The 13502-nt window shown below is 48.8% G+C and overlaps 1 protein-coding gene and 1 long non-coding RNA gene across 10 annotated transcripts in view; one reads left to right on the top strand and one right to left on the bottom strand.

Annotated features, from left to right (window-relative positions):
• Positions 1-10762, bottom strand: part of PSAP (prosaposin) — a 31419-nt gene extending 20657 nt beyond the window's left edge. For 3 of the 9 annotated variants that reach the window (XM_086900253.1, XM_086900248.1, XM_086900249.1), the window contains exon 1: positions 1548-1637. In XM_086900253.1, coding sequence (XP_086756379.1) covers positions 1548-1602 — 55 coding nt within the window. In that variant the 5' untranslated portion in view covers positions 1603-1637. Of the gene's footprint in view, positions 1-1547; positions 1638-7932; positions 8249-8281; positions 8399-10444 lie in introns of those variants that run through there. The other 6 variants (XM_086900247.1, XM_086900252.1, XM_086900246.1 and 3 more) reach the window with 4 other exon arrangements.
• Positions 10763-10867: 105 nt separating this feature from the next.
• On the top strand, positions 10868-12775 carry LOC147651997 (uncharacterized). The gene is made up of 2 exons (XR_015290027.1): positions 10868-10964; positions 11617-12775. It is a non-coding gene; the product is annotated as an uncharacterized LOC147651997 (long non-coding RNA).
• Positions 12776-13502: the final 727 nt, after the last annotated feature.

Here is a 13502-nt window from a genome sequence, read left to right as displayed (position 1 = left end):
ATTTGTGTTAAAAGAGTGACTTCCTAAGGAAAAACAGGCCTGACTAGTCTCCTGCTACCCTCAGCTGCATACCAAGCCTCTAACAGGTAGGCCAAGTGAACTCTCACTGCTGAACTGGTTTCTCATTACAATTTCCCTAAATACACTAATGGGAAAGCTGGTGGATACTTCAAGGTGAAGCCTTTTCACTTTCACAGCGCAAAAAACTGCAATGATTTCAGCGATTTGGAAACAGTCCCAGGAGTGGGAACTGATGGCAGCTAATTCAGCACAGAGCAGACTCAAAGGACACTGTGAAAGCACATAAACATGCAGAGTGAAAGCTGATATTTGCTTTCTTGCTTGAAAAGTCTGAGATAATCCATTAAACTGTCTGCATATCAGCATACTAAATATTATCAGTATATCTAGGGGAAGGTGTGCCTGTCCTCAGCAGAGGGTTGGAACCAGATGACCTTTAAGATCCCTTCCATCCCAGGCCATACTATGATTTTATGCCAGTAAAACTACAATAAAGTACAAGTCTCACATACAATCATGAAAAATTCCACAGGATTATTTACCATGCCAGCTGGTTACTCCTACGGCCTTTTAAATAGTCAGTCGTGCTTTTTCTTTTCCGCTGACTTTTGAAATGCTGCAGGTTAAACTTGTGAGCATATAAACTTTAATAAAAAAAACAGTCTAATTTAGAAGAAAATTCTCGAAGTAACAGCGCACATCACTGTGTAAGTCCTTACATTTTGGGGTTTCTAGCTATCCCATCCTGCAGCCTAAAGGAGTATTACCATTCAGACTATGAATAATTTCTGTACCTCTGTCAAGCTCCTGCAATGTACAAAACACAAGCACTGCATTTTCTAACCTCTGGTCCTACAGCGAAAGGGAGACGATCATCCATTCTTCCCCCCCATCACTTCCACCTCAGCAACAACAGGTAACGAGACAGCGAGCAGCAAAAGCGCTGGAATTTTCCATATGGAGCAGAACACAACAGCAAAGCAACCTCCCGCCATCTGCAAGAGGATTAGCAGCCATCTATCTATCCCTGAAGTGGCGGAGATAAACAGCGCTGCTGGCAGGAAAAAACAGTCCCTCACAATTGTCCCCAGCAGCGCGGGGTCCGAGCTGCCCGACTCGTGTCGGATTCGGGCCCACACGGAGCCCGGTTCCATCGGGAAGTCACTTCCCGACCAGCAGCGGGAATGGCCGGATCCTCAGGGGGACTCCCCCCCTTCTCCCAGCCTTTCCCTGGCGCTATTTTTGGGCGACTCTCCCCGCCCCCAAACACAGCCTTTCCATCCCAGCCACCCCGAAGGCGCCCTCGAAACCCCCACTCTCCCCCACCCTCCCTCATCGCCGCTTCCTCTGTTTGGGATCTGGGAGCGGGCCCTGCCGGGGGAATACAAACAGCGCTAGGAGCGTCCTTCGCCCCCTCCGCGCTGCCCTCCTCCCGCGCACGCTGGGCGCTCGCTGAACTTCTCCCCGAGCCCGCCGGGGCTCAGCTGGGTGGGGAAGGGGCTCGGGAGGCGGAGGGCAGCGCTTACCGGCGGCCAGGAGCCCGAGAAGGCTGAGGAGCCCGAGGATCAGCGGCCGCGCCATCGCTCCACCTCCGTGCCCGCCTGCAATGCGGCGCCGCCGGCACCGCCCGCACCCGCCCTTATATAGGGGCAGGGGCGCGCACGCGCGCACACCGCCCCGGTCACGCGCAAGGGATGGCGGGAGCTGGGCGGGAGGAGCGGGGGGCAGGGGGTGTGAGGCGTCTGAGGGGGGCGTAAAATGGCGGCGGCAAGTTCAGGAGGCCACGGCTCTCCGGACCTCCCCGTCCCCACTGCCACTGGAAACGGCGGTGTCTGGCCGGGAAGGAAAAAAAAGCCTTCAAGGCGATTTTTGCTTCCACGGGCGCTGCCATGAGGCGGTGGGGGTCCCAAAGGCAGGAGTCACCCCACATAGACCAGCTAGGCTGGTTGAGGCACACACCAACATGGAGACGTAGTGTTAAGGGGTTGGAATGCACCTTTTCCAATCGGCTTCCCACTGGGCCAGGTTGGTAAAGGCTGTCTCCCACCTGGCTTTGAACAGTTCCAGGGATGGTGCATCCACAAACCTCCCTGTGCCAGTGCCTCAACTCCCTCACAGTAACAGAAGTTTCCTCCTAATATCCAACCTCAACTACCTCTCCCTCAAATTGTACCCATTCCTCCTTGTCCTGTCACTACAATTGCTGCTGAAGAATCCCTTCCCAGCCTCCTTCAGGCAGTGGGATGTGCTGTGACGTCTCCACAGAACCAAACATCATGTTGGGTAAGTGCCACCGCAGTGCTTCCCATCTTGCTTGGGAAGCAATGGGAATGCTGGTTTTACCTTGCCGTGCAGGGAAGGCTGCCTGTTGTCACTGGCATCCCTGTGCTCCAAATGAACAGCAATTAAAAGTATAATTAAGAACAACAGCCTGGATTCACTTGCTGGTTTTCCCAGCCTCTTATTCCTGCCTTGCCCCTTGCACTGATTCAGCTCACTGGAAAAACAAACTAACCCAGAGGAAAAAAAAAAAAAGCAGTGTTTTCCTGACTGGATCAACAAACTGAACCTGCTCAGCTGAGGGACAGGGCAGAACCCTTGTGGGCTCTCCAGGACTGGGCAGAGCAGCCAGACCAGCTCGCCTCTGCATCTAAACCCACACTCAAGGCTTGCTGTGGCTGCAAGAAGGGCCCTTGATAATGCTTCCCACAGCCTGGGGGATCTGGGCATCCCCTGTGGCCTCAACATAACGCAAACTTATCCCATCTAAAGAGCTTGGCCTCTACCCAACTTATCCTGCCCAGTTCATGGGGAGCTTCCAGGTACTGACCTTCATTTGAGAGCACACAAGTTTTTACCTTGTTAGGTCCTTACCTACATGTCCATTTTTCAAAGACCAGACTTGCTGATAACATTTAAGGTTTACTTGCCTTAAAGGTTAGGAGGAAGCGAATCTGTTCTGTTTCACTTTGCCAGGCTATACCAAACAGCGTAACACACATTTCTCCTTTTCTTATAAGGTCCTTTTAAAAGGTCCTTATAAAAAAAAAAAAGCTAAGAAGTTACCCCAGTTACAGTGATTTTCTTCACAAACCACATCAGGAGAACTTAATGCTTACACAGGGCCTTTGCCCCTCCACAAGTGAGCACAGATTTATTCAGAGCCTCCAGAACCTCTGCTATCACCACCATCAGGAGCCAGGCTCTTAGGTAATTCCCAAACTGGAGCCAGGTGCACCCTGACTGAATCAACGAGGCAGAAAGCCACCCTCAATTTTGGCCAGACTAAACAAGCAACCTTTACTCTGGCTCTAAAGCCACCTTGCCTAGGCAGGGCTCAGCGCACTGCCCTTATCTCGTGAGCGTAAAAAAAGTGTTGACGAGGCACCTCAACTTTCCAACCATCAGCCAGCTACTAACCTAGGAAAACACACACCAAAAAATAAAAGAGCTGCATGAAGAATATTTAAAAGGTGGTTAAGTAAGACTGTCTGGAATGTGAAAGCTATTTCAGCAGGCAGGGTGTTTTTCTTTCTGGGAGCTGAAGGACAGGGAGAAGAAGGGAGTAGATTGGAGCTAGCAGGTTCTACCCCCAATCTGTTATCATTTCAGGCTAGCCCAGGTTTTCCTGGAGCTTTGCCAGTTCCCATTGATTTGGGACCTTTTTTTTTTTTCCTCTCTCAAGCACAGAGCACATAATATTTGGGAATAACTAATTGTCTCCGTGACTTAGCTTTCCTGATCTAGCCACATTGTCTGCTAGTTTCTTCACTTAAACACTGAATTAAACAAAATAAAGTTGCATCAGGAGTTCAAGTACCAGCTGTCTGCTGTGGATATTTGGAAGAGTGGGAAACTCCCAAGGATATCTCAGCCTGTTGGGACCAGGCCCAGCCCACAGATGTGAGCTGAGACCTGGCACTGAGGATCTGCCTACCACCTTCTGCTTCTGCTGAGATTTGAGGTTTTTCCTGAGGACAAACCTCCCAGATGAGATACCAGATAAGGCTTCTCAGGAAGGATCGTGGCTTGTCTGCAGTGACATACAGCTGAGTCACTTGGCTGCAGCTGAGGGAGAAGGAGGCCTCCCCCAGCCTAAGCTTGGTTTTTAGCCCCGTTTTCTGGGAGGCGCACATGGAGAAAGCGAGTAGGAAGAGCTCGGAAAGCTGCAGCCAAGTGAGGGACTTTCCTGCAGCTAAACACATGACTCACTTTGCAGCTGCCTCCCCTACCAGCCTGTTGGACTGGGCCAGCACCAGAGCCCTGCTGGTTTGGATGCTCAGTTTTGTTGTGCCTACAGCACACAAATTCCTTCCACGTCACCTCGCCCTCCTGGCACCCAGTTCTTCGCTTTGCATAAGTGGGGCACGTGAGGAATCTCTCTTTGGCAATCCTGGGAGGCTGGCCAGAGGCCCCTGCAGGCTCTGGTTTTGCAGCCGCAGCCAGCTCTGCAGGAGAAGTGTTCTCTTTGCAAAAGAAAAAAAACCAAAACAAGTGAAATAAATAAAGAGAGGCATTTTCCGCAGCAGCCTGGCTTTCAGACTCTTGCATTTCCACTCTGGAAAAGTGTCTGCAGCAGCAGCAGGAGGAGGAGAAGAAGCAAAGCCAGCCACAAATTACAGCCTGACAGCCTCGTGCAGAGCCTTGAACACGTTTGAAGTTGATTCCAGCCCAAGAGCAGCCTCCCTGTGATTCACCAAATGGTTTGGCTTGCGGGTCCTCCTGGAGTGGAGACAGACACACACACACACACACCCCCCCTTCCTCCCCACTAACAGGCTGCAGAGAAGTAGCTCCTGCTCTGATATTCTTCCCAGGGCAGAAAGCATCAGAGCATGTTCCAAACGGGATGGCAGTTCTGCAGGGGCTGCATCCAAGGGCAGAGCTGCAGGTCAGCAGCACCAGCAGCTCTGCCAGGGTACATGGGACCTGCCCCACACACAAAAAAGAAACAACCAAAAACCACAACCCTGACCCACAGAAACAGATGGTTCTGGACTGGATCGGGGTCCTGAATCAGCCCAAGGTGCAGAGAGCAGCGCATGATGAGCCAGCTGGGCTGTAAGAGCGAGACAACAGCAGCTTCAGATTGACACAGAGTAGGTTTAGGTGAGGAAGTAGTTCTTCCCCGAGAGGGGCACAGGCTGCCCAGAGAAGCTGTGGCTGCCCTATCCCTAGAAGTGTTCAAGGCCAGGTTGGACAGGGCTTGGAGCACCCCAGTCCAGTGGAAGGTGTCCCCACCCATGGCAGAGGTTTGGAACAAAATGGCCTTCATGGTCCCTTCCAACCCAAATCACACTGTGATTCTGTGACCCGACACATTCTCAGTCTCTCGGCCCCTGGCACCAGCACAAACAACCACACACTGCCGAGCCCAGCAGCTGATCTGGCTTTAGGAGTGATCCCTTCCTCACCCCAGGCAGTTTTTTGCCTGGATCCGGTTCTCTGTCTGAACGCCTGTGGCACAGCACGGGGGTGAAAGCGTTGAGGACCGGCCCCCTTTGGCAGCCGTGCCACAGCAGAGCTCTCAATTAACACTGCCATGGTCACAGGCTGCGTTCCTTCCCACGTTCAGCCCAGCCACAACTTAATTATCAAAAGGGGTCACATCAAGTACACTGGATTTTCCCAGCAAAGCATAACATAAAACCTCAAATCACTGCAGCTAATTCTCATTTCAGTATTTCCTTTGTCAGCTGTCACAAGTTGTGCATTTTAGTTGCAAGCTGTATTTTGTTGCCAGGTTTCCTCAGCATTTTAGGTACTACTAACAGGGATTAGACTCCTATTTCAAGGTAAACCATATCCCAAGGCAACTGATACTGCAAGTAGATCAACACAAAGATCATCAGCAGCCGTAAAGGCTTTGCCCTCATGAACCAGGATTTCTGACCAGCTCTAGCAAGATCTGGAAGTGCAACAGAGTTGCCAGAAAAGCAGATGATTCCTCCAAAATAGAAGGGAATCAACAGTGCAGCACCAGCTCATCAATGTTTTAAAGGATATGCACCAAGATGCAGAATTCTGTTCCTGCTCCCATTGTGTCATCTTGTCAGGGCCATAAACATCGAGATTGCAGCCAGATAAATCTCTGCCACAACGTTTGAAGCAGGGTTTCTTTTTATAAATGTAAAGTAATATGTTTCTCTAAATCCTATTTGACCCAACCCCCAAAAAATTTAGAACTATACACCTAGGCTATCCAGGAAGGAAAAAAATGAAAATGTATAATAGATCTTAAAATATATTTCGATACAAATATATAAAACAAAAAAGTATATACAAAATTGAGCTCCTTTCATTTGGTCTCTGCTTCATGGGTTTTCGAGGATTACACTTGGAAGTTGGTTTTTTTTCACTCAGAAGCACTTAGGGCTTTTTCAGAAGTGGAGGTTATTGTCATCCAGTGTTTTCCATCTGCTGTGACTCATTTTTGTTCACTCAGAAGTGATTAGATAATCACAGGACTCCAGGAGCTACGGCTTTAAGGAAAAGCACAAAGAATTACAGCTTTTGCAGGAAAAATAAGAGTTGGCAGAGAACAGCTACAAAGGCTGCTGTAAAGAACCAGACTGAGAAAACGCAGCCACCCCCCCGACTTTCTTCACACAGTTTCCTTCTCTGTTGAAATACTTGGTTTCTCTTCCTTCATTATCCAAAGCAAAAAGGAAGGCACAAAATAGAACATATTATTTGGGGAAGAAGGTGCAAAACAGAAGAGTTTGGGCCAGAAATAAAAGCCCAAGTAAGCTGGCCTCAAAACTTTAGATGAGCTAAGAGCTGATGCTTAGGAAAGAGAGAAAGAATAGGACAGGAAGATCATGTAGTTTAATATCTTAACAAACAGCCTGAAAAGTCAGGCAGTGATCACTGCTTTCCTGCTCACTGAGATTCTGTGCAAGGTCTACAGTTCTGGTTTTTTAGGTCACAAAAAGCATCAGGCAGCACCTCCTCACGTGTAACCTCACCTCAGCTGCACACTCACGGACTTTTAGGCCAGGCTGTGGATTTCAGTGAAGCTTGCAGCAGCAGCTAATCCCTGCGGCCAAAAGTGGCACGGGTTGGGATTAATCAAAGTCACAAGGCTGCAGGGGGGAAGTGGCAAGTGCAGCTCCCACCACAAGGTCTTTCTTCATCATACCAGTGGATACAACCCACGCCCAGAGTCGTGGGTATCTGAATAGCTGCCCTCTGCCCTGTTCTACAAAAGGGTAAAAATACAGCCAGAGACTCAACCTCTTTCTTCCACTGTCCCAGCTAAATCTGGGATTTTAAGCATTTGGAGCAACTTGCCCAGTGTGGTGTTCATCCCTTGCTTGCTCCAAGTCTGACAAGCATCCCACAGCAAACTTCCTGAGCCTCTTCTAGGGTTTCTTCAACTTCCAATTTCATAAAGCAAAAGCATGTTTCACTCTGGAGGAAAAAACACCAGGACTGTGGCACAAGGAGGGCAAAGAGCTATGATTTTTGGATTTTTGATTGGATTTTTGGATTGATTTGGATTTTTGACCTTTGGATTTCACAAGAGGATTCCCTGGAGCAACCTCCTTTCCTGTGTCACTCACACTGCAACAGCAGCTGGGGAAACATTGGAGCATCTCCTCCAAACAGCAAACACAGGCAAGAGAGATGCTTTATGAATTCCATGGGCAGTGCTGACTAATGAAGTATTGGCCTCCTGGTTTTCCATGGCACTCACAGTGGAAGCCTGCAGCCTGGTTTTCCATGGCAGTCACAATTTCCATGATTATCACCTCATGTGTGTCTTTACACTTGCTCTTCATAGGAAAAAAAAAAATAAAAAAAATCTTATTTTCACCGTCAGTTTGTTAATCCTGGCCCTAAGAAAGTCAGCATCACGTACCCACACAAGCTCAGCTACTGCCAGGAAATAGCTGGAGCAAAACTCACCATTCTGCCGAGCTTTGTTTGCCATGGTGAACGTCAAAGGAGAAACAAAACCCTTTTTATCCTTCCCCAGGGAAGGGCAGAGAGGTGTAGGAGTTAGCATTCATCCTCGGGCACTGCCAGCCAGTCAGCTGCAGAACAAAAGCATGGCTGAGCCCATGGAAGAGAGAGGAAAAAAGCACCAAAAACCCACTCTGTCAAGAGCAGCAAGTGATATTCCTGGCTTAATACACTGGGTCACACCCAGCACTTGTGGAAGGACAGAGGGGAAAACCAACCCAAGGTACCTACTGAAAAATAACCATCCCTATTTCCCCTCACTGAGCTACTGCAGCTGCCTGTTTAAACTTACCCAACAGCTGCTTCCCGTCAGGTTGGAATTGTCATGCTCAGCTGCAGCTGGTCTCTTTCTGTGCTCCTTTAGTGGGAGGACAAGGTTCAGAACCATGTTCTGTCCTTGCTAGCAGATCTGCAAATGAGATTTAACTAACACCAAGAAACATGGAAACTGTTTTTTTCCATAAAAATGAAGATTATCAGGTTTGAGCTGCTCCTGTTTCACAGGGAAGCGTAGAAAGCAAACAGGTTTTGCTCTTATTTGGTTTTCCTGATGCTGCCTGGGGCAATCAGAAGATACATGGAATTTTGTAGTGATTTCTAGTAAAAGCATCTGGGTTTCCCCAGCTTGCTCTGAGCAGCTGTTCCAGTGACAGCCTCCCTGCTGGCAGCAGTGGTTCCTGCTGCAGGTGTCCACACAAAGCAGGTGATCTTGGTGGACTCACCCTGCTGTGTCCCTGAGACCCGTGGGTTCATGAGCAGGAGAGTCCTGCCGTGTGTCACACACATCTCTCATTCCACAACACACCTTTCAAATGACACCCACCACGACTAGAGCAGCCGAGGTGGGGAAGCAAGTTCCATCCTTGCAGGCTGCCAGGATGCAGCAGTGCCCTTTCCTACAGGTGGATCTTCCAGAGGTCCAGCTGCAGGGCTTGGCTGACCCTATGGACATCCCAGTGAACTCCCCAGGCTTCTGGGCAGATCCTGTCCTTTATCTGCTCGGGTGCTTTTGTTTCAGATTATTTTTTGGAAAGGCCCTTCTCTGTGATGAGCAAGGCTCCAAAGGTCCTGGTGTCCTCATTGTGTGCAAAGCAGTGGGGATTTGATTATCACCAAGCCAGAAAGATCTCCAGGCAGAGGTGTTATCTTCCCTTTGTACACAAGGCCCACAAGGCCACAGCATGACTTCAGGGGATTGTCAGAAGCCACCCAGGGGCTGGGTGGTGCTCACAGTGGAGCTGCTGCATGCCTGAGCTGGTGCTAGAAGGGGCTTTCCTGCATCACACCCTGGCCACGCACTCCTGCTGCTTCCCTGCGGAGAAACAGACTGACCCTGCATAGACCCGATCGGCTCCTGATCCAGCCAGATCAGGGGATCCAACTCTAAATTCCCCTTGCCAAGGAAAGGCAATAAAGGGAAAGATTACAGGCTCACTTTACTGCAGGTCTCACAAAGGGAGGGAGAGGGAACCTGTATCAGGGACAGAGAGCACAGGATGGTCCTTCCCCTGCATTAGGTGGATTTAAGCACCCCATGAAATGGCAGGGCCACAAAAAGATGAGATACAAATAACACATTAGGGCAAGGAAATAATGTTGCACCAATAAACCTCACTGATGAAAGCACTCAGCATGAGGAACCTCTTCCAGCCGAAGGCTTCTTGAAGTTTCGTCAACATTTGAGAACACCTTGATAAAACCACACCTTTTGATAAACACCTTGACACCAAGGGTTTGGCTTAGATATTAATAAGTCACTGTTGCCAGAATTTATTTCCATACTCTTAAGACTAGTGATGCTCTGGGTGAGGAGCAGAAGAGGACAGCCTGCAGCAGAGACCACACTTTGGTCTGTGCCTGTGGCTTTGTGTGGTGCTTCTCAAGTAAAACCCAGTGGGGCACCCTGGTTGAATAACTCAGCACCTGAATCACTCCTTGGGTTTTCTGGGTGCTCAGAACTTTCCAGTACAAAGTGGCTCTCACTTCCTTCTATTTGGAGGTGACAGAATGAGACAAGTCACGATTTTGCAGACATTTCCTCTCCCACTGAGGCCCAGAGTGGGTAACTGCTGCCATTTAGCACAATCAGCTCCTTTTTGCTGGGGTTTTCTCTTCACACACAGGCTGGTCAGAAAGAACCTAAATTGACCCTAAATTGAGTTCCCTTTCTTGAATGGTGTGTTGGGAAAGTAGGTTGGTCAGATGGGGAGTTTTCACGTTTGTAGAGGGCAGAGAGACACGGATTTTACCCAGCTGAGGGTGCTGCTGACCTTACTGAGATGCTGACAGCCACATGATGGCATTTTTTTCACTGCAGGGCTGTTCCAGAGCCGATGACACCAGTACAAATGCACCTGCAGCCTGCATCTGATCCCCCCATCTCTTCTCACTTGCCTTTTTTCCTCTGACAGAAGCTTCAAAGGCCAAACCAAAAAGCACAAGGCTTCCCACTCACCTGGGAGATCAGCAGACTGGCCTTGCTGGGATAGGGGAACATCAGAAGCTTTTTTTTTTACTGGTGGTACTACTTTAAGGTTTGCCAGCCTCTCTTCTTGAGAGAAATCCCCCTGGCTCAGCTGCTCTCATCATGTCAAAAGTGAATCTTTCGCGTTGCAGGTTTGGAAAGAGTTTGCGATGATTAAAAATAAACCAACTTCTTTATTTCGCTCTCAGCAGTTTTAGAGAAGCAGAATTGAAAAAGGAACAGAAAATAAGGTGGAGGGTCATTTGAAGATTCTGCACATGTTTGCGGGGGGCTAAAGGATGCAGAGAGGGAAGGGTGGGTGGAGCTCAGTCAAAAGCACATCAGCTGCCAGCACCTCGATTCCCACCCTCATTATGAAGGCTTGTTTTAATTACACCTGCTGCGAAAGTGGGGGAAAGTCTCTCTGGAGAGCTCAGATAATGGCATGTGCTGGGGCTGCACAAGCCAGACAGCTGGGAAAGCAAACATGAGGAATCAGCTGTGTCCACAGGTACTGGATAAAAACTGATAAAAGTATCAGTTCCCCGTGGAGAGCAGAACTCCTTCCTCGGGTGCTGAGCAGACAGCAAATCCTGCTGCCTTGGGGACAGCCCCTTTTGCTGGCTGTCATTTCCCCCAGCCCCTGGATCTCATCACCATGGCTGCTGTTCGGGCTTGCTGCCCTCTTCGTGGGCAATTTGCTCGTTCTTCTTTGATGGCAACAGCCTCTCCTCGCCAGCTGATGCAGCAGGAGAGCATCGTGGGTGGGGTGCGGGACATCCCTGGGGGAGTGAGTGTCTCAGAGTCGGTGAGACAGGAACAGGCACGGCCCGGGGGAGACAGGGGTGAGGCAGGGAGCAGACAGGAGCTTTTCTGCGTTAATCCCTAGAAGAGATGGGGAAGGAGGAACAGAAAAAGCAGATGTGGGGGCTGGCAGCGCTCGTTTTCCCCCTCCAAGCTGCAGGGCCGGGAAGCTCCCTGCGAGAGGAACCCGCTCCAGTAAGGGCTGTGAAAACTGGGACCAGTTCGCAAAGAGGCGAGGGAGCGGCAGGCGGTCGGCAGGTGGCAGCAGGAGAGCGGTGAGAGGAACAGCAGCCGCCCAGGGCTCGAAAATGGGCTAAGAAAAAGGAGTTTCCGAGCTTGGCTTTTTTTTTTTTTTACAGCCTTCTTTGACATAGGGACCCATCAACGGCAGGAAGGATGGAACACCGCGTTGATGGTTACAAGGAGAGAGGTTTCCCAGTAGGAAGGAATGGAAGTGTTTAATTATTCATAGGAACATAAAACAGAAGACAAAACAAACAAACAAAAAAACTAGAAAAGTTTCAGCTCTTGGTTCTGCATTCCAAAGGAAAAGGTGGGCAGCCTTGTCAGAGAGGATGGAAACTCCTTTGTGAGGTTTATGCAGGAAGGCTCAAGAGGAAAAGCCCAAGGACAGGTGGATCAGTGATTAAAAAAGGCATTCACCCCTTGGAAGATAACGAGGATTTTCACACTGTCACCTTCCTGATACCAGCCCATAGCCAGGGAGTCTTTAAAGCTCTCATTAAAGCACTGAAAGTGCTTTCCTTGGGAAGGCCTGGTGCAGCTTGTGGGAAACAGGAGTTCCTGGGATGGCTGTGCACACACCCACACTCACACCCTGGCACCGAGAGAAACCTGCTCCCTCTTCACAGCCTGGGGGAAATTGTTAGTTATTGTTTATGATCCACAGGGAATTTCCTTTGGGAAAAAGAAAAGAGGAGGAACTGTAAAGTCTTCTGCCAATAAGTTGGATCCTTTTGGGTTTTCTGTTCTTCCACTCAGCATCTGCATGAGGCATTTCGTTTTAAACAAGCTTTGGAGACCCAAAAAGGTGCAGAAATAGCGATGCTTTATTATGCTAAAGGAAAGTGAAAGTTAGTCTGTTCCCTGAGGATCAGATCTGCTTTTAACTCTTATCAGCTCAAAGGGTTTTAGATAATACAGCTGAAAAAAAAAATAGATTTCATGGTTGGAACTAGATGATCTTTTAGGGTTTTACCCCAACACAAACCAGTCTTCAGCTCCCTGATATCTCCCTACATTTATTTTGCATGGTTTCCCACTTTCTGCTCCTAGCAGATGAAGCCACTGGTGTTTAAAAAAAGTGGAAGTGTTTTGGGACATGGATCAGTCCTGCTGCTCATTGAGTTAGATGTTTTTAAAATTGAGAAGATGATATTGTGCAATAACCTGGGATGAAGACTTAGTCCCCTAGAGATTACTTCACATTTAGCCCTCAACAATTCATTTTGTCCTCTACAGATCAGCACAAATTTTACAATCAAAAGAACCCTCTAACTACCTCTATCTTGTCCTCAAAATGTTCATTCTCTCCCTGACAGATTATCTAAATTTTACCTCTAAAAAAAGCCCCTACTGATTACCTCTAGATTATTGTGAAAAATGTCTTTCTGTCCCATACAGATTATCTCAGATCTTATCCCCAAAATATTCACTGTGCCTTACAGATCACCTAAAGTTTTCTAGACAAATTTTTTCCTACCTGTTGTTTACCTCATTTTTACCTGGAATCATTCTCTTCCCTACAGGCAAACTCGAATTTCCACCCCCACCCCCATTTTGTCTCCTACAGTTTAAGTAGATTTTTACCACCCAAAAAATCCCAACTGATTACCTCTATTTTACAGCCAAATTGTTGAAGCAGATCCTGCTTTTTATCATTCCAGTGTTCCAGGCAGATGCTGCCGTGGGGCTAACAGAGGAAAAAAACAGTGGAAGCTTTTTTTAAATTGAAGCCTGACCTGGTCACTGCCACTTCATCAACTTGAACCGAGGGCGTTAAACCAGCAGCAGATTCCTTTATTCCCCGAAAACCCAGAGCATCCTGGTTGCTATAGAGACAGGTCGCCCTTTCTTTGCTCCTGATCTCGTTCTGGGGACTGCTCCTTTGCTTCCTCCCTTCCCCTGGGTTATCCCTGGGTGAGAGGAATGGGACACGAAGGGAATGTGATCCCGCAGGTAGTGAAGGATGGAGGAAACACAACTCCCCGCCTCTCTCGGCAGC

Source organism: Cyanistes caeruleus, chromosome 8 (genome assembly GCF_971803275.1).
Source record: "Cyanistes caeruleus chromosome 8, bCyaCae1.hap1.1, whole genome shotgun sequence".
NCBI classification, from domain to species: domain Eukaryota; kingdom Metazoa; phylum Chordata; class Aves; order Passeriformes; family Paridae; genus Cyanistes; species Cyanistes caeruleus.
This window is presented reverse-complemented; position numbering and strand designations above follow the sequence as displayed.